This window comes from Bison bison, unplaced genomic scaffold, assembly GCF_000754665.1.
Source record: "Bison bison bison isolate TAMUID 2011002044 unplaced genomic scaffold, Bison_UMD1.0 scf7180017864134, whole genome shotgun sequence".
Lineage (NCBI taxonomy): Eukaryota > Metazoa > Chordata > Mammalia > Artiodactyla > Bovidae > Bison > Bison bison.
In genome coordinates this window covers 6,070,893-6,098,509 of record NW_011494706.1, presented here as the reverse complement: position 1 = coordinate 6,098,509, position 27,617 = coordinate 6,070,893, and the positions used below count along the sequence as shown (strand labels likewise).

General features: G+C 39.1%; 1 protein-coding gene across 1 annotated transcript in view; it reads right to left on the bottom strand.

The window, feature by feature from the left end:
• The window catches only part of CALCR (calcitonin receptor), a 110,485-nt gene extending 83,464 nt beyond the window's left edge, over positions 1 to 27,021 (bottom strand). Inside the window, exons 1-2 of the mRNA XM_010839774.1 lie at positions 26,995 to 27,021; positions 26,577 to 26,807 (exon numbers count right to left, since the gene is read on the bottom strand). Of these exons, the coding sequence (XP_010838076.1) occupies positions 26,577 to 26,606 (30 nt within the window). The 5' untranslated portion in view covers positions 26,607 to 26,807; positions 26,995 to 27,021. The remainder of the gene's footprint in view (positions 1 to 26,576; positions 26,808 to 26,994) is intronic.
• Between the last annotated feature and the right edge of the window lie 596 nt (positions 27,022 to 27,617).

Genomic DNA, 27,617 nt, shown 5'->3' with positions numbered 1-27,617 from the left:
ACATACACACAAGAAAAGGAGATGCGTAGACTGGGGCAGTTATAAGAGTATTAAGCAAATACAGTAAATGAGTGGATTAAAGATGGCAAAATAACTACTTGAAATATTTTTAAAAATCCACTTTCAATCTACATCTTCTACCTATTTCTAGGAAAAAGCAATTGGAAGTGTATAATATAAATATCTGGAGGAACGAGGCATGACTGAGTATAAAGTTAATGAAAGAACTCCAAACAAGATATAAAAGCTCAAAAAATATTTAATTTTGAAATTATTTCCAAAAATGAAATAAATATGTTTGAAATATGCTTGAAATGAAGTGAATATACTCCTTTCACTATGCATATAAAGGCAAGTCCTTCCTGAAATTGTATTTTAACCGAATTTAAGAAAGTTCCTAACATGAAAAGCCATTAACAGAGTGTTAACACTCTGCCACCTGCTGGACGACTTGTTAGCTTCCAAGAAATGCACTCAGGAACCTGAAATGAGTATATCAACAGCAAGACTTCTAACATCCTTTGGTAAAGAGGAAGCTCTGGAATGTGCTTGTGTGCGTACTCAGTTGTATCTGACACTGTGCTACCCCAGAATAGCCCACCAGGCTCCTTTGTTCATGGGATTTCCCAGGCAAAAATACTGGAGTAGGTTACCATTTCCTTCTGCCAGGGGTCTTCCCGACCCTGGGATCGAACCTGCATCTCCTGCATTGGCAGGCGGATTCTTTACCACTGAGCCATCTGAGAAACCCAAAGCTCTGGGATATATGCAGGCAAACCTTTCCACCATGTTTGTCAATAAGCTATTTCCCCACTTATTATGGAAGGCTTTTTGCTAACATGATCCATATGCTCAGAATCAATCCCTTAATTCCAGCAATAACAACACAATGACCTCCTTCAAAAGGATTTTTTAGTGCCAGCTACATTTGGGTCCATTCCCACATAGACAATGATAATGCTACTTTTAGGCACCAGGCCAGTGACAACAAAAACGAAGATGAGTATGGAAAATGTCATAGGTCCTTTTATCTCCCCACCCTTTGGGAAAGCAAATATGAGGACCACCCTTGCAGAGGTACATCTCCTGGATGGAGGGGACAGTACATGTCAGTACCTCTGCTGTCAACAAAGGGAACCTGTACCTTAGAGCTGCAGGGGTTAAATCCTGTAATATCTAACTTGACAGAACAAATATAAGATTAAATAAATCATGATGACATGTTAAGCCAGACCAATTAGAAACTCTATAATTTGCTAAATCCAACTGAAATAAATGTTTAATAAAATAATTGAAATTAAGAAAAAGGACTTTCCTGGTGGTCCAGTTGTTGAGTCTCCTCACTTCCATTGTGGGAGGCATGGGTTCAGTCCTTGGTCGGGGAACCAGGATCCTGCATGCCGCATGGGGTGGCCAAAACATAAACAGTTGGCCAGCAGTTAAATGAATAAGAGTAATAGAACTGGACATTACATTTAAATATTAATACTAGAGTCAAAGAATGTCAAGATTCAAAATATATAAAGAGCATGTAGACCCCCACTTCTACAAAGAAGTAAACAGATTCAGGAGGTTAAGTGATGGGAAGAGTTTAATGCAGAGAAAAGGTTGTATCAAAACCTAGTTTTGTCATTTACCAGCTGAGAGATCTTTAGTTCAGTTCAGTCACTCAGTCGTGTCCAACTCTTCGCGACCTCGTGAATCATAGCATGCCAGGCCTCCCTGCCCATCACCAACTCCTGGAGTTCACTCGAACTCACGTCCATCGAGTCAGTGATGCCATCCAGCCATCTCATCCTCTGTTGTCCCCCTCTCCTCCTGCCCCCAATCCCTCCCAGCATCAGAGCCTTTTCCAATGAGTCAACTCTTCGCGTGAGGTGGCCAAAGTATCGCAGTTTCAGCTTTAGCAGAGATCTTGGCCATTGTTAATTAGCCTCTCAGAGTTTTCAGTTCCTCATCTGTACAAGGTAAATGTATGCTCTAACTTAGAAAGTGGCTATGAAGATTAAAAATTATTAAAATAAAATACCCAGCTCAATTTCTCAAAGTCTAATAAGTACTCAATGAATATGATCCTCCAAAACCTGGGTCTCCTGCATTGCAGGCAGATTCTTTACCATCTACTTACATTTAAGTAATTTAAAAACCAAGATTCAGTTCCATTGGTATGCATATCGATGTACATGTGCACATGAGTTTAACTAAGCCAGGGTCAAAGCTTGACCTTTGTGAATCAACTGATTGTCTACATTTTATTCAGCCCCATCTTTAGAAAGTCACTTCCATGGCCTGAAGTAGGGGTGAATTAGGCTTGATGTTAAACCTTTATACGAAACCACATCTCTGTAATTCTCTCTCTTTGGCCTATTTCCCTCCTCTCTAGAGGACATAACTAGACTAATTTCAAAGTTAATCTTTGATAATTAGCACTATCTTTGTATATGTACTTCATATACATTAATAGATTATTGAATCAAAGAGAATTTATGAATCTTAAGTAAAAAGCAATTGAGGGACATCATAAGAGGAAATACTCATGTAGAGCTTCCCTCTTCTCTTAGTAGACTTGTCCCATAAAAAAGGGATTACTTTTGCCCAGTTGCAACGGGTGAACCATCTTTAGCAGAATATGTCTGACAATCCTTGGAAAAAAAGTTCTTCTTCATTGGGTGGCATAAACAGAGAATCTGTTTCTATTATAAATGGCAAAAGTATACATCTTTTTTAGCTAGCAAATGGAAATATGAACCCTTGACCACCTTCTTCTTTCAAACGTATAGTGTTGATTTAGAGGAAGACAGTTTTAAAATAAAATGGTCTTTCACTCAACTATGGATTGTTTTTAAAATCTGCTGCCTCCTTGCGTATCAGATTTCAGCCATGGTGGAGAGACTTCACTGACAAAATGCTGACTGCCGTCTTGGGGTTAGAGGTAGAGACTGGTTTGTTTGCTCCATAAAGGATGCAAATAGGATCAAAGATGTAACTCATAGAGAAGTACTTCCCTGGAGGCTCAGCTGGTAAAGAATCTGCCTGCAATGCAGAAGACCTGGGTTCGATCCCTGGGTTGGGAAGATCCCCCTGGAGGAGGAAAGGGCAACCCACTGCAGTATTCTTGCTTAGAGAATTTGATGGACAGAGGAGCCGGTAGGCTACAGTCCATGGGGTCACAAAGACTGAGTGACTAACACACACATATAGAGAAGTATATTTGGCTCAATACATCAAAGAGTTTGGGTAGCTGTTTAACCTGGAGATACTGAGATGGGACAGGGTACTAGGGACTCGATCATTTTACAGGTGGAAGTTTGGTCCAGATAACCAGCAAGATCCCTTCCCACACTAGGATTCTATAATTCTAGGTTTACAAAATTCATACTGTAGAAAGATTTACTCTCTCTCTCTCTCTCTTTTTTTTTGCACAAAAAGGCCTTGGAGGCATATTAGTACAGTGGTAAGGACACAGGAGTGTGGAATCAGATTTCCTGACAGCTCTGCCAATGGGCTTTGCTCATTGTTAGCTGTATCACCTTGGGCAGTTAATGATGTTTTTCTGTGCCTCAAACTCCCCACTTGTAAAGTGTGGTTAATAGCAGTATGTACTTTTTGGTGGTATTACAGTGACTCAGTGAGTGAGTACATGTTCTTTGAAAATGCGTTCAAATACTCCTTGCACACTCCCTCCCAAGGAGTCCATGCACTCTTCTTTTCTATTAAATGCACACCCGACTTTGACTACATAAAGGGAATGTATGTGTAATCCCCAAACAGGCAGGGGTGGTGACTATGTGCTACAAATTCCATCACTTCCCACTCCTGTAACCATTGCAGATATTAATCTCCTAGCATAGCACTCAATGCCAATACCACTGTGCCTAGATGTGACCTCAGCATCCTTCTCAACACCAGATTCTAGAGTAGATAAGTGAGAAGAAACTTATTGTCATTTCTGCTTTTGTCAATTTGTTCAAGATATTTAAATTTAAACTTTAACTGTGAAACCTGTCAAGATCAAGAGCTAGACCTCAGACTGACACTTCCACCCCACTTTTTGCTTCGGTGTGATGTTTTCATTGTGGCCTTGGTAAATTGCCACAAGATTTTGGTTTTATCTGTTTATTTTTCCCTATGAAGAGATGTGTATTCTTAATAAACCATCATGAAAACTGGTGTATAAAAATGTGCTTCTTAGAAGTGTGCTTCATTAGTGGTATTATGTCTATTAGAAGTCATCTGTTTGACAGTATATGTATTTATTTTTCATGCTATTTCATTTTTTAGAGATTGCCAAGAAAGGTTTTCAATACTTGCTGGAAGATATCTGTTTCTATTCCTTATAGATTAAGAACCATTCTAGAAATGCAAGATTTCCTCAAAGAAAGGAAATCTACATGCAAAGAGATGAAAGGAGACGGAAGTCAGACAGCACAAGTGACCTAAATTATTAAAGATGACCCTCTCATCATTTGTGTCTGAAAAGGGATTGATATTCATTATCAGCCTTTTCTTGGAACAAGAAAGCTAACTAACCCTTAGGTAAAATGAAGGACACAGGAAAACTATTAATATAAGGATACAAAGTCCAGCAATAGTCTGTAGGGAAGGGCAGAAAGTTTACAAGCAAGTAGCAGCAGGCTATTTCTAGTCTGTTTCTCAAGCACTATGTTTCAAAGGGAAGTCTCAGCTGCAGAAATAAGACATATGCAGAATTCTGAAGGCAGAGATAATGAAGAGTCCAATTGCCAGGCCATACATATTATAAGGATATATCGAGCACTTATTTTATACTAGGCCCTGTGCCAAGAACCTTACTCATTCAATCTTTATTAACACAATCACTTTGATGGGACTATTAGGGACTCATATCCCTTTTGAATTGATGAGAAAACTGAGGCAATGGAAGGTTAAAATATTCACCCCAAGCCATGGTGCCAGTAACCAGCCAGGCTGGGGTGTGATCTCGGAGTCTCTGACTCCAGAGTCTCTGGACTCAGCTGCTACACTGACGGTCCTTGTGGCTCTCTCAGAACTGCCAGATCCCATCCCCTACGGTCCCAGGGCCTGTGGGAACTTCTAGGCAGGCAGGTCCTAGCCAGATGATGGAGAATGTCAAACAGAGCCACTCTGCAGGTGGCAGTCGTAGGCGGTCAGTATTCTGCATGGGGCTGGAGAAGCTTCTAGATGAACAGATGGTCAGGAACTCGATGGTCAGGAACTTGATAGTCAGGGGGAATTTTGTTGTGATCAGGGTCCAGCAGTGCCTCGTTGCCCTCCGTACTCCAAAGCAGTGCAGGCATAGTTAACTCAGGGCCCATGGGAACTATGACTGGGCCGGAGGAAGGCTTACTCATTAGTCTCAAACTGGTTATGAGAAAGAAATGACAGGTCTGCAGCTGGGATGGGACTTTGGCTGGTAGCCCCAAATAAATCTGATAGTGGTTTCAACAGCAAAAAAGTTACTTACAGAGCAGATTAAATGCAAGCATTTAGAATGTCTCCTTTTAAGCTGTTTTGAAGGGATAGAGATTTATCAAAGGGGAGATACTGAATTCAAAACTTGCTAAACAGCTTCTTGATGCAGGTTAATGACTAAATCAAAGTGGGAGAGGTCAGGCACAGCACTGAGCTCATTGTAGTCTTAAAAGAGAAACATCAAGCGAAATCTAATCTGAAATCATATCTTTTGATTGGTGGACACAGAAGATTTATCACATTTATGAAAGAATATTTCTGCTTAATTTAAAATCTAATTAAAATATCCCCTATCCACTGAGGTCCTTCTCACCAACTATGAAAAGAATAGCCAGGACATGGAAGCAACCAAGATGTCCATCAGCAGATGAATGGATAAGAAAGCTGTGGTACTTATATACAATAGAATATTACTCAGCTATTAAAAAGAATGCATTTGAGTCAGTTCTAATGAGGTGGCTGAAACTGGAGCCTATTATACAGAGTGAAGTAAGTCAGAAAGAAAAACACCAATATAGTATATTAACATATATATATGGAATTTAGGAAGATGGTAATGACGACCCTATATGTGAGACAGCAAAAGAGACACAGACATAAAGAACAGACTTTTGGACTCTGTGGGAGAAGGAGAGGGTAGGATGATTTGAGAGAATAGCATTGAAACATGTATATTATCATATATGAAATAGATCGCCAGTCCAGGTTTGATGCATGAGACAGGGCACTCAAAGCCGGTGCTCTGGGACAAACCTGAGGGATGGGGTGGGGAGGGAGGTGTGAAGGGGGGTTCAGGATGGGGAACACATGTACACCCGTGGCTGATTCATGTGAATGCATGGCAAAAACCACTACAATATTGTAAAGTAATTAGCCTCCAATTAAAATAAATAAAATTTTTAAAAAGCATAGGAAAATATTGAGTAAAATAGTCTTTCCCCCAAGAGAACTAGCAAATTCTCTTTACTGACAGAAAAACAAGAATGGATAACTAAGCTACAATAAGACTCTAAGTGAAAACTAGTTAAAAATGATCATTAGATATTCTATAAATCGATGTTCAATCGAGGTGCTTGCTAATTTATCTTCTCTGTTTATAGATTATATGGAAGAGCATTTGGACTTTCATAATTACAAAATACACTGACAGAAAATTAATTGTTGCTGATAGCAAACAGTTTAGTTACTGTCGTTTTTAAAATATAATTTCTTCAATAACTATACCAACATATTTTATGATTGTTCTCCTGTTCTAGCATTATATATGGACTCATTAGAATCTCAATGGAGAAGAGGTGCAGATTATTAAAAACTTGAATAATGAGCATGTAGTTTTTCAGAACTATATGAAGATGACACATAATAAAGTCAAGATTCTGATAAAATACATATTTTCTTGTAATAAAACTTCAGGGTAAAATGTACCACTACAACTGCAACTGGTACTAATACAGATTTTGTTAACATCTAGTAAGTATATAAGAGAATCTAAACCAACCAAAAAAAAAAGGTGGTGGGGAGTTCATGCTGAACTTAAACTTTTGTGTGGAGGCACTCAATATTAGTGGACAAAGCAATACTCAGGAAAAGAAAATGTGCTCAGTGTTCAATTAAAAATAAATATTTTCCAATATAAAAAAAGAATAAAATTAATCTGTAATACTGAATTCAGTAAATTGGATAGTCAAGCGCTTGGAACAGATATTTCACCATGCATGGCTTGACTTAAATACTATATCCTGCAAACAATTCAAAAATGAACATGGGCATTTTCCTTCAAAGATCGTATTCAAGAAGAATATGGTATATGCTGTTTGACATGGGGCATCTTCAATATGTTCTCTAATTTTTAATTAAAATTTGTTTTAAAAAATTTCCACTGCTTTTTCTCTTATTGCCTTTAGCAAAATACATATTTTTAATCACTAAATCTAAATTGAAGGAAACATTTTTCTACTTTATTTTATATTACGTAAGTTAAAGTTATCCTTCATACTCATCCCACTTCTCCAATATAACTGTTCAGAAGTGGAAACCATGAACGATTTGAGGTTTACCATTCTAGATATTTTTATGTGCATATAGATATGTGTAGAACACACAATTCTACAAGAAAATCTATCAAAATATATTGCCCTGAACCTTTCTTATCTTAGTATACAAATATTTTTCCATGGCAGTACATATAGATCGAGGGCTTTCCAGGTGGTGCTAGTGGTAAAGAACCCACCTACCAATGCAGGAGACAAAGAGATGCAGGTTTGATCCCTGGGTTGGGAAGTGCCCCTGGAGAGGCGAAAGGCTCCCCACTTCAGTATTCTGGCCTAGAGAATTCCATGGACTGTAGAGTCCCTGGGGTTGCAAAGAGTTTGACACGACTGAGCAACTTTCACTTTCCTGGAGGCGGCTATGGCAGCCACTCCAGTATTCTTGCCTGAGAATCCCATGAACAGACAAGTCTGGTGGGCTACAGTCCATGGGGTCACAGAGAGTCAGACACAACTGAAGTAACTTAGCACGCATGCAGGCACAAATATCTACTTCATTCTTTTCAAATGACCGTATTGTATTGCATAATACACATATGGCATTGGCGTTTAGGGAGTATCCATCTTTGAAGAATTACAAATGATACTGCAAGGAACATTACAGAGGTATTGAAGGATGTATACAGAAAGACCCTCACTTCTCTAGGGTAGATGATAAACAGAAATGCTAGGCCACAGCAGGTGAGCATTTGTAATTTTGACAATGGAGTGGGGTGCCATTGCCTTCCCCAATTTTGACAAATAGTACTAAAATCACCTCTTTTTCCTTGATTGTTAGTGTGGCTAAATGCCTTATTATAATAACGTGGGCCATGTGGTTCATCTTCCATGATTTATAATCTTATTTTTTTTTAATTGGACTTTTTATTTCCTAACCTTTTGGGTGTTTTGTATTAAGATCAGAATTCTAATACCTAAGTAGTAACAAATACATTTTATTCCTTCTAGTACCTTTACAGTTTTAATTTTTACACTTAGACCTGCAATACATCAGTATTTATGAGTATGGTACAATGCAGACATGCATTTTGAATTTCTTATCATTTCACCACTGATTTGAAATGCCAGTGTTATCGTATGTTAAATTTCGAGGTATGTCTGGCCTCTTTATCTAGTTCCATTCATCTATTTATGCTTTTCTGTGTCTATATCATGGTATATTATATATTTCCATTTCATGACATGTTTTGACCTTTGATAAGGCAAGACCTTGACTCCTTTTAATCTTTTGGTTATATTTACTTGTTTACCCCCCATCTTCTGCATTAGAATACTTCCTGGGAAGCATGGCCTTGTCTCTTTTATTACTGTATTTCAACTGTCAAAAACAATGCTTAGTCCAGGGTGAGCACTTAATATATGTGGTTTGAAAAAACAAATTTAAATCTAAGTCTCTTTTACATCCATATTTTTTCTTAAAACTTTTTTTATTGTTAAAACAAATAAATATAGAAAACATAAAACAAAAATAAAAACACCCTTATAACTACTGCCCTATATCCAATTTTTAGAAAGAAAGAAAGCAATTTCTGTCTTTCATATAATTATCATGCCAGCAGTCATAGTTTCCAAAACTGTTGTATTGGTAGGATCTTTCTTTGTATACCAAGGTTTGACAACTGTTTAATTATTTGTACTATTTAAAAGGACATTATTCTGCTATTTGTTTCAGGAAGAAAAATAGCTACTTCCTGGGGCTTTCACCTTTAGTGATCAGCTTGATTATTTAGCCTAAAGTGTTTTTATTACCTGAAATAAATTTTTAAGGCCCAAAGCTAAATGCTGTGAGCACCCCCACCTTCTCACCTTTAGGTGTAGTGAAGAGTTTCTGGAGAAAGACCTGGTACTTGAAAAAAACATTTTGAATATTTGTACTCTTTACTTTTCATGGAGCAAAGTTAATCTTTAAAAAATATGTTGGCCTTTGAATACAAATATTTTCAAGCCCTTTTCATAATCAGTGCATTTGATAATTGAGATTCCCAAATGTTATCTTTCTCTCTCTCATTCTCTCGCTGGGTCCCTGTCTCTTGAACAACTTTCCTTTGGAGGTCCAGCCTTCTTATCTTCCCTGTCTGGTGGCTGACAGACCATGGGACAAGCTCTCTGCTGCACAACTATACCCCACATCACAGGAAGATATGAAACTTAATATTTGTTACAATTTTTTAAGTTCAAGATATTTATTCTCACAACACATTGTGTATTCCTATGCACTTGTCCCTGAATATATTAGAAGCAGCTATTTAAGATCCAGATCACTAATGAGCTCAAAACAAGAGATGGAACTCTAAATTAGAGCCTGCTATATTAAGAGAAAACCCCTCTGAAAGAAAAGGAATTGGTTTTCCTTCCTCATTCACGTGCTTTGAGGACTGAAACATGTCATACTTCTCCTTTTTCTTAAAAAGACAGAAACTTCTTATTCTTTAGCATTATGATGGAAACAAAGCTTCTTTGTGAGGAATCACTGAAATGTCTACTTTTTCTAGTCTTCCATTGGCAATCAAAGCCACACTGTCTTCTAGGGAGATGAAGTTGCTCTTCAGGTAATTTAAATAGACATAAACAACACACTGATGCTCAGTATTTGTAATTTAGAAAAACAGATCTGCTAGTTCTGGACTAATCACACAATGAGGTCTTTTTTCTTTATAGACATAAAAGTCACGGATCCACTTTCAAATTTTATCTTCCCGTGAAACTGATGACCTTCAGTGACTCCCTCCTTTATGCCCTGCAAGATATTATCATTTGGTGATCTTTACAATTTCCATTCTCACTTGTCTTTGTTTTAATGTTTTTATTGGATGGATATATGCAATCAACCATTTTCATTTCATCTGATTTTCCTTCTGATAAACTTATATACTGTGCCCATATGGACACCATAGTCTAAAACATACATCCACAGAATAACGGAGGCACATTTAAATCAATGGGATTTCTCAGGGTTTTACCATTAGTGGGATTGTGGTGTGGGATAGCAGAAAGAAGGTTTGGGGTTCACATAAAATTGTGGGTGAGGGGTAACCAAAAGACGCTTTGGGCTGTGAACAGAACTAGGCTCAAGCCCCAACTTCATTACTAAACTAAATGGACTCTTTTAGCGCACATTTTAACCTGAGTTAAAGTTTTCTTTCCTATAAAATGAGGATCAAAATAATTATAAAATAGATAGCAGTTACTGACTGCTGTTTATCTTGTGTCATTCTTGACCCTTTTCCTACTTTATAGTAAATCTGTAAATAATTCTTTAAGATAGAAATAATTCCTTCGTTAAAGGAAGCGGAGTTAGCTAAGCGAGGCCAAAAAATGTTAATATGCAGTACATTCTGCTGTATCCTTTAAAGCATGTACTGCATCATAGAGTATTGCTGCTGCTGCTAAGTCGTTTCAGTCGTGTCCGACTCTGTGCGACCCCAGAAATGGCAGCCCACCATGCTCCCCCGTCCCTGGGATTCTCCAGGCAAGAACACTGGAGTGGGTTGCCATTTCCTTCTCCAATGCGTGATAGTGAAAAGTGAAAGTGAAGTCACTCAGTCGTGTCTGACTCTTTGCGACCCCATGGACTGCAGCCTACCAGGCTCCTCTGTCCATGGGATTTTCCAGGCAAGAGTACTGGAGTGGGGTGCCATTGCCTTCTCCCATGAGTGGGGATCAAATGAGATACTGAATGTGAATTTACTTCCTAGATGCTGTGTGCTTCACTCAACCCAGGCTTAGGTGTTTTGAATATGAAGAGGGCTATATTGTAAAGATATGTGTATTCACTGATACCATTTTCTTTCAAGTATAACCTGTTTCCTTGAAAATTTTTAAAAAACTATAAAGTGGTACTTACTAGCATAAGGGTTAATCTTGGGAAATTTTACAGAGTTTGCTTTCTGTACCACTCTTCATTCCTAGCAGCATTCTTTTTCAGAAAAGCCTTGATTTCAAATTTATTAATAAGTACAATTCCTCTCCCATTGTCTCCAGTGTGAGGTAGGGGACATAGGGTTGATGAATTCATAATTTTTAAATAAAGAGTCTTTTTAAAAACCTGTCATCAACTGTTATCATCATTAGATTAAAAAGAATGGATTTTTTTTTTTTTTGCTCCAGAAAGGAATGAATATATCTCTGAACAAAGCTCAATCCTTTAAATTGAACACACTTGTTGGTAGGACAAACTCTTGACATGCTCTTTGAGCTTTTTAATTTTGCTGCCAGACAGCAAAACCTCATCATGGATCCACATGGGTCATCAGATGAAAGTTGAGAACTCCTATTTTAAAGACCATGTGGGACTGTGAAAAAATCATGACTGAGCAGCAGACAGACCTGGGTGAGTAAGCATGTTCTGCTTTTCATAGCACAGGATGGTGTGCAGCTCTACCATGGGCTCTGCAGTTTGACTGTTTGCATTTAAATCTTGCCTCTGCTTCCAGTTACATCATCTTTCCTTATGTCCCTAAGGCTCATTATTCCCAGGAAGTAAAAAGAATATAATAATAACGCCTTGATTATTATGAGTATTAAATGGGATAATTCACTTAAGAACATAGTAAGCCCTCCAAAATGTTAGTTTTAAAATTAATCTATTGTTAACATATTATTAATAATTATAATTATCTTTATTTCTTTTATTATTATTCATTTATTTAGCTTCTTTGATTTTCAGCTTACCTATCTGTAAAATGAAATAAAAATAGCTAGCTTGCAGGATTGTTGTGGAGCCTAAATGAGACAATCCGTGTTGGTGCATGCTGCTGCTGCTGCTAAGTCGCTTCAGTCGTGTCCAACTCTGTGCAACCCCATAGATGGCAGCCCACCAGGCCCCACCGTCCCTGGGATTCTCCAGGCAAGAACACTGGAGTGGGTGTGTTGGTGCATAGAATGGCATTTATCAAAAGCCCAATACATGGTAGTCCTTACTATTTTTTGTGGCATTTCCCTTCCACATTCCCCTAGTGCGTGCACAGTTGGCAAGTGGTCCTTGACATCTCCAAGCCCCTCTATGGTGTTGTACTTGAAACTCTGTCCCAGCCAATCCCTCCATCATCTATCTAAAAACTCACCTGTCCCATCTATTATTCCCTTAAGGTCCTGAATGCACCTGAAAGCAATTCCATCAGCAAACTGCCTTGGGAAAGTTTTGAATGTTATTTAAACAAGCACACTGAAAAATCCTAAAAGCAAAACACATTCGTGATTATCACTTAAAAACTCAGCAATACCTATTTCGGAGCTCAGCTTAAAAGCATTGTGAAGAGGAAAGAAAAAAGACAAGAGACTCAAAAAAAATTTTTTTTCCAGCTTGGAAACAATGAATAATGGTAAGACCAGATAAGATTGTTTTCTCTTCTGCCTAAGTCTATTTTCATGTCCATCAGCATGGACAACTCAGGGGGTCCCCCAAGGTGCCATCTAGCTTCCCACATTTCTACCTGCTAGTTATTACAGGGGTTATGTCTGGATCTCGACCCGTTCTTTTCTTTATTGTGGGGTGGTATCTGGCAGTTGTAGATGAGATCAAAAGGAAGGATAAATTCAGCTTATACGGCTATGATCTGATGGAGAATTCTCCTTGATAGAGAATGTCCTATTTTCTTTCTAATACATACCTCCAAATCTAAAAATTGTTCAATGCACCATGGTATGGAACTAGAACAGCTGTTTTTTACTGTTCCCCCAAAACATCTGACTAAGGGGATAAAGTGAAACATCTATGTGATACCGGAGGTGTCATATTTCCTTTATTTCTTCATCTGTATGATGAAGGGGTTGGATTAGGACCGCTAAGATCTTCTCTAATTATCTGTAAGAAGATGCATACTAAGGAGTGGGGAAAAGGTAGTTTTAGAAGATTGATAAGTGACTGAGAAGAGGGAGCATGAGAGAAAGGTGTTACATTCTTTTGCAAATTCATCAAATACACAGGCAGGTCATGGACTAACTTAAAGGAGCGTAACTAGGTGTTAAGACTCAATGAACTTTGGGAACAGGGACACATGACAAATGGATGGTGAGAGACAACTTTTATTGTCAAAACCTGGTGTTATTAAAACTTTGGGTTTTATTCTGAATCATTTAGCTGGGCATTTAAATAACTATGAAGAACGACTTAAAAGTATTGTCCTTGTTATGCTAAGAGGTACGGACTGGAAGGGGGCTGAGGAAAAATCGTTAAATCAACAAAGAAAGGTTCCATCTCACCTTTCCAGCTCCACTCTGTTATCATCAGAGTCAGTCTGCTCTTCTTTAGTCTGTAAGCCAGACAGTTCTTTGGCTTTCTGGCAGAGAAGAACTTAGGCTGGGATTAAATAAATTCTACAAGGCAATGTCTATGAAACTTTGGACTTCTGCTAAATTGATTAGGCTAATTTACCTCTCTGAAGGTTCCCTAAACAGAATAGGATGAGTCCTCTGTTCTGCTACAGACACTGATCCATCTTCAAAAGTATTCCAGACAAGTTTCTGTGTTAAAGACCAAGTGATTTCTTTTTTTTTTTTTCTGTCCTCAGAGGATATTTTGTGTTAACTGAGGGTAATATAAATATTTCTCTGTAATATTTTGAGATTAATAAAGGGCAAAGATAATCCTGAGTCCTTTTATTTTTCTTGAGTACTTAGAATGTAGTATCATATCAAATTAACACAATAAATATTAAGAGTAGATTTTTTTTCCAACTAGATTGAAATAAAATAAAACTGTTTCTCCTTGTGCTGTATATACATTTCCCCCCTCCATGAATGTGATTACACTTCCTACTACTTTGGAGGATTAAACCTTCTTCCTTTAGAGTACATTCATTTCCCTTGCCTCTAAAATGATAACCTACTGCTGGAAAAATGACCTGATTCACAGTGAAATTGGATAGGCTAATGTGAAGCAGTTAGGTTCTAGATCAATATTCTGTGAAATACCCCATAAACACATGTTTCCCATTCTTTCTTTCATTATTCTTAAAATGAGCCTTAACAGTGGAGGGGAAAAAAAGCTTTAGACTGAAACATATCACATAATAGCATATGTGAAAAATTAAAAAATAGTAAACAAAAGAGCTAAAATTGATATTAGAAAGGAAAATAACTGCAGATATGGTAAATAAACTAAAAACATATCAGAGATGGTAAATAAAAATCACTTGCAAAAGGCTGAGCAGCTTGAACATGGAAATACACACAGATTTTCCTTTGACTATTTGAACAGATTCCCCACCCCCTGCAAGCAAGTACACAGAGTGCCAAAGTGGTCATCTCACAGGGAAATAAGACCATTCACAACACGTGGAAAAGTGTTGCCATGCTCCAAAATAGATCTTGGAAAGTTTATCATCTTCAAGTGAGTGAATAGGAAACTTGACCATTTTTAGACTGATTAAAATTCAATGTATTTGTACTCACCATTTTTAGAGCAATTTTTTTTCCCTCCACATCATTAAAACCCTATCTATCATGGGTTTCTGACTAATTTTCACGTAAGTAATCAAGACATAGTTTTGAAATGCTATTTAAAACTATATTTTGCTAAGACAAAATTTTGCTTTTGTTTTTAAGTAGAAATTGCACCTTAGAACAAAGTTTTCGCATTTGACTCTGCTTTTTATGAATGAGATGTCAACTTGGCAAAGCATAGTTTCCCCTTCTTATAAACCACAGTGGAATACTATCACGTCAGGTGCATCCTATGACCGCTGGAGAGATTAAGATTTAGAACAAATAAGGAAAACCACTTCCATTTCTTTAATTTTCTAAAAAGAGAGAAATCCATGGATCCCCTGTTGAAAAAAATTTTAAAGTGAAAGACATTTTCCATTATTTATTTATTAGATTTATTTTATTGAAGTATAGTTGTTTATAATGTCGTGCTGACATTTTACATCATGATAACAACACTTTGACTGTAAAGCTTTTAACATAAATGTACAATAAACACATTTTTCTTTTAGGATTTACTTACTCTCTGAAGCCAGACCTCCTTCATTTTCCAATTCTGTCCTGGGTTGGATGTGTGTTCTTCCATAAGTAACTTACCTCTACCTGCTTTCGTTTCCTTATTGTGCAAAGGGGATAATAATTGTACCTACCTGAGAGTGTTGCTATGAACATTAAATATATTAATATCTATAAAAGGCTTAGAACATTACTGGCTCATAGTAAGTGCTATGTAATTATTAGATGTTATTATCATTATTGAAATATTTCAATAAATCTATTTTATAACCAAGCTTCCTTGAAAATTTTTAATACATACTTTCCCTGAAAATGAAAAATTACACACTTTGTTGTGAATCAGATTTTGGTCAAAGTTTCACATTGGACTTTGTTCCTGTCAGTTACAACACCAAAACTTAATTCCTAAGAACCTACCATGTACAAGTTGGTTATTTTGACAGAATGCCTTTTTTTCAGCTAGTTTTGCATATTGCAACTTGAAATACTTAGTGAAAAATCCTATTTGAACCAAAGAATTCATGGAAAATTCTTCAGCATTTTACTTAGAATTGCCTGTCTTTATATACAGGCAGCAAAGCAGGTAGGTGATAATCTTGGTTGGTAAAAATTACAGATTCAACCAAGGCTGTGAACAGAAGATATAATTATGAATATTTATAAAAATGATTAGATTTTTTAAGAAAACACATATCCTCCAAAGCGATACAGACTAAAATTAGCTCTTACAAGCCTGAATATGGTTCTGTCTCAGCAAGTACCAGACCCATTTAGACTCATGAATATGACATCATACGGTTGATCCCACTGTGAACAGCTGTATCTAAGAGGAAACTTGAAAATGATCAAAAAGGCCCACCTGCCCCAAGCCACCCTTGCATCAGTACTTAAAGTTCCTGTTATTATCTTAACTTTCTGAAAACGCAGATTTCCCAAAGATTTTCAGCAGGGTATTAAGAACTGGTGTATCACAAAAGGGTCTTGTGGCTGTGTAAATTGAGAAATGCTGTGAGGACAAGATTAAATGAATATATACCTTCATTTGTTAAATAGATATTAATCGAGTGCTGGAAATAAAAAGAATCAACAGGACAGACCCGATGGGCTTTATATTCTAATGAAGGTGATAGAAAAGAGACAAGAACGGAGAATAAAATGATTATGAACTGTTCTAACTATTAGGACATAATCACGGAGCTGAGAGAGAGATATGAACAGGGCAACACATACTTTAGAAAGCGTGATTGACTGTGGTGGGCCTCTTTGAGGGAGTGACATTTAAGCTAAGGTTTGAAGTAAGGGAAGCAGCTAGAGACGTGAACGTGAGTGAAAGAGCATCGCGGACGGAGGGAAGAGCTCCTGTGGAGGGTGTGAGGAGGAAAAAGACGTGTTGTGCTCTGGTGAATGGATCGAGCTGAGTGCGGTGGACTGAGAGGTCCAGGTAAATGGATTGGGAGCAGTGAGGCTGGGACATCCAGGTGACAGAGCACTAGAGGCCACGACAAAGAGTGGGGCAGCAAGGGCACGGGTGTGGTGGGAAGCCCTTAATGATGATGCATGGGGGGATACCTGCTCTGATCTACGTGCTAGGAGTTTACTTCAGGTGTGAGCAGAGACTATGTAGGGGAGGGGTGCAAGGCCCAGTGAGCAGGCCAGCCAGGAGCCAGGGGAGCGGCCCTGGCAGGGATGACCCTGGTTGGTTACACTGCCCGCGGAGGATACAGGGCAAATAGGACTTCGAAGCTTTTAATATGCTCCAGGGTAGCATCAAGCTTCAAATTTGATACTAAAGATCCAAACTGATTGGTCAAATAACACATGTCAGTGAATGCCAGGTTCAAGAATTACCTCCTGAATCATTGATAACGTGATTGTTTTTTTCTTGAAGACAGCAGGATTTATGCCACTACTAGATAATCTGCAGATGGCAGGGTTTGTAGGAATAGGGTAAAAGAAAAGCAATTGATTTGGGGGTTGGTGCAAAAGGGAGTTGAGGGGGAGACTGTGGAAAGACAAGCAGTGGGGCTTTTTCTTAGGAGAACAGGTTTCTGGAATAAAGGGGAACACTGTGAGCAGTAGGGCTTTGGGAAAGTAAGGGAAGGGAGGGGGCTCCAGAGACAGGCTGCGCCTCTTATGGAATGTAGCCCAGGGCCACTCTTATTCATGTGTTTAACGCTCCATGTGGGCATCTCTAAGTACATTCATGCAAATATTTGCCTGCAAATGTTCATGACTCCCTGCCCCTTTGCAAACTCTTCAGGGAGAGCACTGGACTTGGAGTCAGAAGGCTGGAGCTTACAGGGCAGCACCGTCATCTACTGGTGGAGAACTACGCCATCTCTGCCTCAGTCTGCTCTTTAGTGAAAGCGTTCAACTCCACATCAAAAATATGGATAAAATATTAGCTACCGAGAAAACGTATGGCATCACTTCAAATACTAGGAGTGCCTTTTCACAAATTAAAATGCAGCTCAGAGAGACGACTTCCAGCGTTGATATATGCTGACTCCAAGTTGCCACTACTCAAATCTGCCCCAATTATTAACACTTCAGCAGCTAAGAAGAAAGGCCAAGTTTCTCATTGACCTTCTATTCACTAAAATGATATATCTAATTTGCAAGAATATACGTTTTCCTCATTGGAGGCAATAAAATCATTCTTGTTTTTGAATGGGGAAAAGAAGCAAGCCTGTAAAGTCTCATTGTTCCTGAATTGGCCCTCGAGCAACAGTGATCACTCACCACTTTGCTGGGATTTTTGCTTTTGCCTTAATGCCATCGTTGCAGTCTATATGACGTTAGGGATGAAAAAGTGTTCTAATATTGTCCTGACCTTTTAGCCCTGTGGTGGGTCCAGGGAATGAGGTGTTAAAGCAATCTGCATTATTGTGCTCTCTGTGCCGGAACTTCTCTGAATCTTGGGCTAAACAGATCCCACCTCAATGTCCATAAACACTGACATTTTCTACACTCTACTGCTTGTAAGAATTCTGTCTGTCAGACTTAAGGTTAGCAACAAATAATTATGCTGAAGTTTGGGTTAATTAATGTATGAGTTGAGTCCATTTGAAATTTAAATTTGGCAGCAATGCACGTCACCTGTCCTTTTTTCCCTTGTTGCCCAAGTTGACTTCATGAAAACCCCACCAGAGAGGAAATTTCTAAAAAATGGCAGAATTTTCCTTTAAAAATTATCATCAAAGTGATAATTTTTTCCTAGTCTAGTCCTGGGGTAAGTGCTATTACTTTTGGGCTCCAGAAAGGGATAAATACAGTTTTCATAGTCAGCTGACACCAAATTCATATTTGTTTACAACAAATTAATTTGCTTAGTTCATAGAAATAGGCTGGGTCAGACATAAAAGCCTAAAGTCCTAGAAGAACTAATGTCACATTTCACTGCTGTGCAGGAAATTCCTACGTACATACATAGCTACCTAGAATGCCCACTTGGCATATGGCGTGAACGAGGGGAGGCTTAGGAACGCAGGCGAATGCGTCCAAATTCCTGGGTGTTGGTTACTGTGAGAGGCTTAGTTCCTAAAACCCTAGTGGGTGTGAAAACTGAGCTTGACACCTCCAGAGAGACTGACTTAAATGTCCATGGAGAGGCGCTCCCCATTCCATTGGTTATTAAAGGCTCTGATCATTTAAGACAATTCATATATACAATTCTAATAAAAGATGTCTAAGTTGTCATCAAAATTTCATTTGACTGCAGTTGTGAAATAAACCAACCTTTTGGCATTAGGCAAGCAGGCTTGAGTTCCAGCTCTGCCGCTTCCGAGAAGCATGGTGAGCCTCATTGGCTGTCTGTGTCTCTGCTTCCTCACCTATGGACTGGGATCGATAATCTTCCATAGGGCTGTCATGAGAAGTGATGGCACATCACTCTCTCCAGCACAGTAGGACTTCAATGAATTATAGCTGCTTCGTAATTATTTTATTTATATTCCTAACGTGTTAAAGGTACTAACTTGCTGATGATCAGTTATTCAAACAGTTGAGAATTAATTGCTCCCAGGATGCCAGTCCATATTGGTAACATGAGAGAGGTCAGTTCTATTTTTTTCCTTTTGTACAGAAAATAAATACTACTTAAGTAGCTTCCGCCTAGTGCAAGAAGCATGGGAGAAGTAGAAGAATCCACTTTCTGATTAATAAAGTGTAAAGAGGCCGGTGGGAAATGCTTCTGCATGCCTAAACAAAATGCTACGCTCTGAATAGGTAAGTTCTGTTTTAAATGCTCAATGAAGAGAACAGAGTTGGCTCTTCCAATCAACACCAACTCAATCCGGAAATAAGAGTGTGGGTGTAAGAAGCTTTGAGATGTGAATGGGTTATTGATTTGAGAGAGAAGGGGCTAAAATCTGTAGCAATATTGAGCTGATACCATAAAAGTGGAAAAACTTAAGCCTCAATGTAACAAAAATAATTACAGGGGGGAAAAAAAAAAGCATGGCCATGTTTAGGTAAATTTAACCCATTTCACGAAGAGAAGAGATGGTTTCTTGTGTGTGCTGGATATGGGATAAATATGTGAATGTCCTTTTTAATATAGTAGGGAAATTTAAAAAAAACCAAGATATTCCACAACAGAAAACGGAGAATAAAATGCCATTAAACAAATATAAAATGGTATACTTTGTGATCCAAAATTGGCATCTTTCACTTGTATAATTCACCTGTGCAGCTTCTAAGTACACACATATTCTGGGAGACATTTGGGTGCTGAAAGGGGATATTTCTAGACTACAATATTTGCAGGGAGGGGAGTTATAAAACTCATATTTTCCCCCACTACACTGTTATATCAAAGAGATTAAGAGTTTATGTCAGTGAATGAATGACAAAAGGGAAGAATACTTTATATACACAGAGGCACACACACAGGTGTGCATGCACGCTACCCCTGGAAGCCCCAAGGAAAGAGATGTCACAGGGTGTGATATTATATCTTGCTTGAGAGCAGGGGAATTGACCACTGGAAAGACTTAAAAAAGAAGCAATATTTAAGTTAAACTATAGGGAATTGTAAGAGTTCAAAAAGGGGAGATAGAGTAAGGAGTATATATCAAACTGACTGAAATTGTCGTGTACACTCAATGCTTGCTTTTCCTCACTTCTCGTTCTTAGTTAAATCCAGTTGCAATCTCTCAATTCTTATCCCATTTGACTCACTCGCAACATTGAGTCTAGGTGCCTGCCCACTTCATCCTCTCTGGCTTCCCTAATACGACATTTTCTTGTGTTTCTTCCTTTCATCTAACTTTTCATCTCTATTGCAGGCTCATTTTCCACTGACCCTTAAAAAATAGGCTTTCTCAAATAGATGTTCTTACTTTTGTGCTTGCTTTTGTCCCTTCATTTTTGACTCTTTTTTTTTTTTTTTAACTTCTCTATAGGCTATATCCTCCATTCCTACACCATCAGCTGAAATAGCTATATGATCGTCTCCCAAACCTGTACCTTTAGTACAGAATTATCTCTTGAAACACATTTCTATATCTACTTCTATTGGACATTGCCACGTGGATAAGCCAAATGCATTACATTTCTAATTAAATTCTTTATCTGCCTTTCCCAAAATATTACTTGTCCTATGTGAAGGACATCCATCTCTCCTGTAATCTCTATAATCTCCTATAATCTGAAAGAAACTTGAAATTGATCACACAATGGTTCCTTTCCCTCACTTTTCCTAGTTCACAGTTCTATCATTCATCAACTACCCTTGCAGACCCCTGTAAGCTCCTGTTTCTGTTTTGTTTGTTTTTTCCTTTTTCTTTTCTATCTCCACCTAGGTGACTCTAATTGTTTCTCCTCTCTGTTACTGCAGAAGGTATTTTGATTAGTCCTGGCAAGGTCGGCAGGGTCACAAGAAGCTTCCATGCCGCTGTGCTAACGGGTTTGCATTTCGTCATGAGGACAATGGGGATCCTTGAAAGAGCTAAAAGCGGACTTTTAAATAATCAGATCTGCCATTTTGGCACATCAGTCTGGCTGAAAGATAGGAAGAGTATTAGAATGGATACAAATTAAGAGGGTGGCAGATTCCGTACTGCTCTAATATCAAGTTGGCTCGGCAAGACTAGATCTTGTTGGAGCTGTAGGTGTTTCTCCCCTGACCCCGAGCCTTCGACTCCATGTCCTGCATTGCAGGATACTTTCTGGGTGCCTCTGGATACCTGTGGCTTCTCGCAAATCACCATGTCGGCTCAAGCCTTCGGGGCTTTTTACTGTCTGGTGTCCTGCCTATAACACAGCTCATCTATTCCCCTGCTTATCTGGCTCATTGTTTTGTCACTTAAATGCTGAATCATGTCCCCATTTAGGGTCACCTCCCTCGGAATGCTTCCACGGTGTCCAGCTCGGGGTTGTTCCTCCCTGGGCAGCGCTCACTGGCGTTTCTCTGTTAGAGTACTTACCCCACGGGTCCGTGATTGTCTGTTGCGTTGTCTGACTCTTCCAGTCCCCCGTGAAGCCAGGAAGTGTAATTTGTCACAATATGCCCGGACTAGGACGGCAATGGGCATTTAGTAAACATTTATTGAGTTTTTAAATGTGGACAAAGCTATGAGAATGGTAATTTGTTAGACGTGTTACTGGGGAATGTTGAATATGTTCTGAAGGACAGGGGAAGGTGATATTTGAAATGACAAATTCTGAACTACCAGACAAATAAAAGGCAAGAATTGGGGATGGGGTTTCAGGAAAAAAACTAAAACTAGAGTAAAGCAGCTCTGCAAATAAACCATTAATGTAAAGGGGCCCCCTCCCACCCATACCCCAATTCTGAAGCAATAAAATATCAATTCAAAGTGCCCGCTGAAAATTTTCATAAGGGCTGGAAATGAAGGAGAGACTGGATTCAATTTTTGTGCCATCACTATGGCTTTGGAACTGGAATTAAGAAGCTGTTGAGGTTTTCTACTTGGCTTAGATGGGAAAGATAAAATGAGATGACATCATGAAAGCTCTTCCATGCTAGGTTGGAGTGGTTCTAAGTCTTAGGCTCCCAGGGCAAGCACTGAATAATTACGAATACAGGGTGACAAAATGGGAGCGTAGAAAACAAGTCTGACCATGTGTGTAACACTGAATGCGTTACAGAGAGACTAAACGTGGCTGAATATTAGGGGGACATTTAAGTATTTTGTTAAAGGTAATAAAGCTTAAATGAGAGGGGTGGCAGTGAAACTACGCAGAAGAAAAATGCAGCCTCCATGAGAAAAATCTGGAGTAGCCTTGAGAGTTGATAAGACAGAAGCAAGATACACATTTGCAAACAGAAATTTTAATGAAATAGAATGGTTAAATACTGATTACAAAAGCAGAAAATATTTCATGGAGGCAGATACTTTATTTCTTTGAGAAATAGCTCCTGGGTTTAGAGTATTTGTATTATTCCTCTACAGAGAATACCAATTCATATGCTACTTTTAATAAAGAGAGGTTTTTCATTTGAACAAAGACATAATCTTATACTTCAGGTACCCAGAGAAACCCTGGGGTATCCTGCAGTGCAGGTCAAGGGCATGGAGCCGAAGGCACAGTGGGAGAAGCACAGTCAGCTTCCATGAGAAATGGTCTTGCAGAGCCGGCTGGTTGGCTGGGTATTAGACACCTTTAACTGCACTCCTTGATCCACGCTTCTGACCATAAAAATTTTTTTTCTTTTAAAGAAAAAAAAGCACTAAACTGCATTCCATACAGACAACACCCTTTTTGGAAAAACAATTCAAGAAAACTGTACTTAAAAAAAAAAAAAAGAAGAAAACTGCACTTGCAAATATTGAGAAATAGATTCTGATGACATTTTCTATCAATTCTTCCCCCCTCAATTCTTCATTGCTAAAATAAACATATGAAAACTTAACACCTTTCCATATTACTAGTTTTCTACATTCACAAAGTGAAGCCAGAAACATAAATTAATATTATTTTCTGTGTTTTGATAGAATTAATAACAAGTTAATACCATGGTGACAACACAAAATATTGTCACTTGGTTTGTAATACTCATTTGTAATTTGTTTTGTAATACTTATTATATAGACCTCTATAAGGTCATATCAATATTGAAAAGCACAGAGTGGTCACATAAAATAATGCTTTTAATTATAATTAAAGTCGAGTAAAATCTCATACCTGAGTGGAATATTACTTATGTATTGGTCATTCTCTATTGACCTTGAGGACAGGTCCTTATTTGTTGAGGTACCTTCAGGCTTAATGGAATGCTTGGCATATCATAAGTAATCACAAATATTTTTTGAATAAATGACATTTAAAAAATATAGCACTTACATAGAACCTACTATGTACCAAGCACCTACTCAAAGTGATTTACAACATTAATTCATTTAATTCTCATTAGAAAAACCTGATTTCATGAAGAGAATTAAGATACGCAAAGGTTATATAATTTGCCGCAAACCATACAGATTCTTCTAGAAGATGGTAGAGTCAGGCATGAAACTCAAGGAGAGCCCTGTCAGAATCTGTGTTCTTAATACTGCTTTGTGAAAAATGCTGTCTTTAAATTAAATAGATGTACATATATAAATATATGTATTAACTATATTTTATAACAGCACTGAACTTAGAAGAAGACCAGGGTTCAAACACATATTAGATTTACTCAGTTTGTGGCTTTGGACAAGTTCATTAACCTAATGAGTTAATTTCCTTATAGGTAAAATCAAAAGAAAAGCTGGTACCTCACAAGGCTATTGTAAGCTTTAAAGAAAATAATTTATGTGAAAATACTAGACTATAGTCGGCACCCGGGTTATGCTATTTGGTGTGCCGAGAAACACGGTACTATTTTCTTCTTTTCTGCCTTCAAAAGGGTACATATTTGCATATTACACATCATATAGATCTTAGCAAAAATGAGATCAAATTCTGTATTTGGTAAAACATTGTTTCCCGTAGCTCTTAAAACTAGAATTAATTTATTAAACCATTTTCTGGACAGTCAGATAAGCTTCAGACTCAATAGATTGTTTTTTAGAAAAAAAAGAATATTTTTTTTTTATCAGAAACCATTATGGTTTAAACATCTACGATCAACAGTGGAAAAAATATATATTTCTTCTATTTGGGATATCAGGTTATAAATATTAAAAATAAAATTAGACCCACAATAGAACATATGGCATTTATGTTCCAAGACTCTCCGACATAACCCGACTCTACCAAACCCGACGGGAACCGCCTCGGTCAGTGGTTCCCAACCATGGCTGCAGATTACAATCACGTTAAAGAAGCCATCACAATGTAAACCCCCTCATCAGATAATCTGATTTAATTGGTTTGAGATAGGGTCTGGGCATCCTTTTTTTTTTTTTGCAAGTTCTCCCATTGATTCTAATTTGCAGCCTGAGTTGAGAACACTGGTTTAGGTTATCATTGAACACATCACCAGTCTCTTATTTCCATTTCATTTTTACTCTAATAAAAACCAGCAGTAGATAATATTTTCATTCATGTCAACATTGAAAGAATCTGAGAAGTTCACTAAGAATAGAGTTTTCTTTGACTTCGAGCATCATGAAACAAAACAACTCTAAGATTATTTATATGTTCTTATGAATAACTTATAATAAGGATTTCATGTTTACCATATTGGGTATGTCGGTATGGTCAATAAATAACCTTAGAGTACTTTACAAGGATTGACTATTATTCTTGTGGCTATAGTTTCTGAAATTAACTGTAGATTAGAGGCATGGAACCAAAGCAAACCCCGACCAATGGATGTTTTGACTTATGTTAAAATACTGAGTAGAAATGAGTGCCCACTGAGAATACTGACTTCAACTGCAAAGCTGTTTTGCAAAGCTAATCACCTTAGACCCTCTCATAATGCCAGCATAGAAAACCAGCAGTTCTGACCTTTTAAAGCTGGGTTCCAACTGGACACAGACTAGGCTACCAACATGCTATTACAAATGATACTTTATAAATCCCACAACACTCAAGCCATTCCTACAACACTAAAACCACTAAAATCCCACAACACTAAAGCCATTCCTACCATTGTCTCTAATGGTAAGTGAAGGTTGCCCAAATACATGGACCATTTGTTTTTCTATTACCATTTAAGATACACTCAAACTTAGACACTCTGCTTTCTAAAGATTAGCTTCAGAAACTACGTGGCCACACTTTGGTTTATTTTGAACATTTCACTTCCCATCACCCAATAATGCAACAAATAACCTCGAATAGATGATTTGGTTCAGGTTAACTACGGCAGTCAGGGTCTCCTGAAGATCGGCGATGGAACCCTGCCTTCTAGTTTGCAAGTACTATGTAATATTAGGTTAAAGCTTTCAGACGGAAATTTTCTTAGACAGTTCTGCAAAATATAGCCTGAATAATGGGTTAAAAAGCTAACTGGATTGTTAATTTTTGACTTTGACTGGATTTCCTTGGACCACAAGGAAAATGAATGTTTCGGGAAGATAGAACTAATATGTTAGAGCTTTTCTTGAAGTCTTTCACCCGGCCTTGGAAAGAGCATCATGAAAGAAAGAGTACCCTTTTGGAAACTATGCACACAACATATTTTTCCTAATAGGTGTGAAGAATGGCTGCTATGCATAAATGATTGTTGAAAATAATTCTCTGTAAAACATGACTTAACAAGTAACTCCATTGACCACTGGGCTCATTACCAATATCGAGAACAACCAAGACACAGCGTGTAGATGCCAGTATCATCTGTTTGTTAGGTAATAAACATCTCTTAGAAAAAATCCACAGCATTCAGCCCCTCATTGGGTAATTTTTCAGACTCAGGAAGCTGAAGAATGAAACTTTTAAGGGAAATTGATATTAACAGCAGAGTAAAACTCACACACAATCAGAGGACTCTTCAACATGACACCCTGAGTTTCAGCACCTTCCCAGGACAACTAGTTTTGCTTTAATCAAGGGTAAGGAGAGGCGACTGAGACTAAGCCGACCCTAATCAGACCCTCAAACATCGCAATCAAACTGCAGTTTTGCAATCAAAACCCAAGGTACCTAGTGCATCTCCACCATACCCCGGAACATCCTAGAGCTTGGAATAAATCCCTCTCATTCCAAGACCCTCCTTACCTGGATTATTTTCTCGGAGTTGCTCTCCATGGTGGCTGGGTAGAAGCCAAGGGCGTTCGCAGGTGGTGGCTCCAGAGGCTCAGGAACTCAGGCTCCAGCGGGCATCTCCTGAGCTGGAGACGGCCGGCCGCCGCTGGGTGCGGTGCGGACGGTGCGTGAGCACCTCTCCAACCCAGGAAGGTCCGAGAGCGGCGCGGCGCAGCCCACCCAGAGCCTGGGGGGCTGGCCGTCCTAGTGGAGAGAAAACTACGCGTTAGTCCGGAGCGCTCTCTGTCTCGTCCCTCTCCTGATTTCCTGACACTTTAATTCTGCTTTAAGTGAGAGTTTACCCCTAACCCCAGCTTGTATTATAGGCTAAGAGGCAAACTGCCTTATCCCCGTGCTTGATTCCAACCTCCCCAAAGTCCAGGAGGCTCACCTTCCCGGCGCCTTCCCTTCCAGCAGTGAGCTGGACGCAAACTTCTGCCTACTTAAGTCTTCTCCTGCCCGCTCCCCCGCCCTACCCGGCCCGCCTCCACGTCCCCCTCCACCCCCCCGTGGAAGCAGAGGAGGTGGCAGCGGAATTGATGAGCGCCAGCCCCCCCTGTCCCCGAACCCTCCCGCCCCCGTCAGCCCGCTCCTGTCCCCGGAAAGGGAGGGGGAGCTGGAGAGCTCCAAGCGCCTCCGCAACAGCCCCCTACCCCCCTGGTCCGCGAGTGGGGCTGGGCCCGCCGCCGCTCCCGGCGGGGGCTCACCCCACGAGCCCCCCGGAGTGAAAGGCGGCGTAAACACGAAGAGCCTGAGAGGGACCCGAGTTAGACCTTGAGGAGGGGGCAACAGTCTGGGCTGGCGGACGGAGGTAGCATTTGGGGAGCCTTGTCCCCCTCCCCCAGAGGATGCCAATTCCGCAGGGGCGAGTTTCCAAAAGAACCCACCCCTGGAGACCGTGCCACCCCGGCTCCTTCAGCCACTGCTCAGGGGACAGCACCACCTGGGAGCCTGCGGAGAGAGGGTCCCTAGTGGGCGAGGTGGTGAAAGTGAGATGGAGGTGGATGGGGAGAC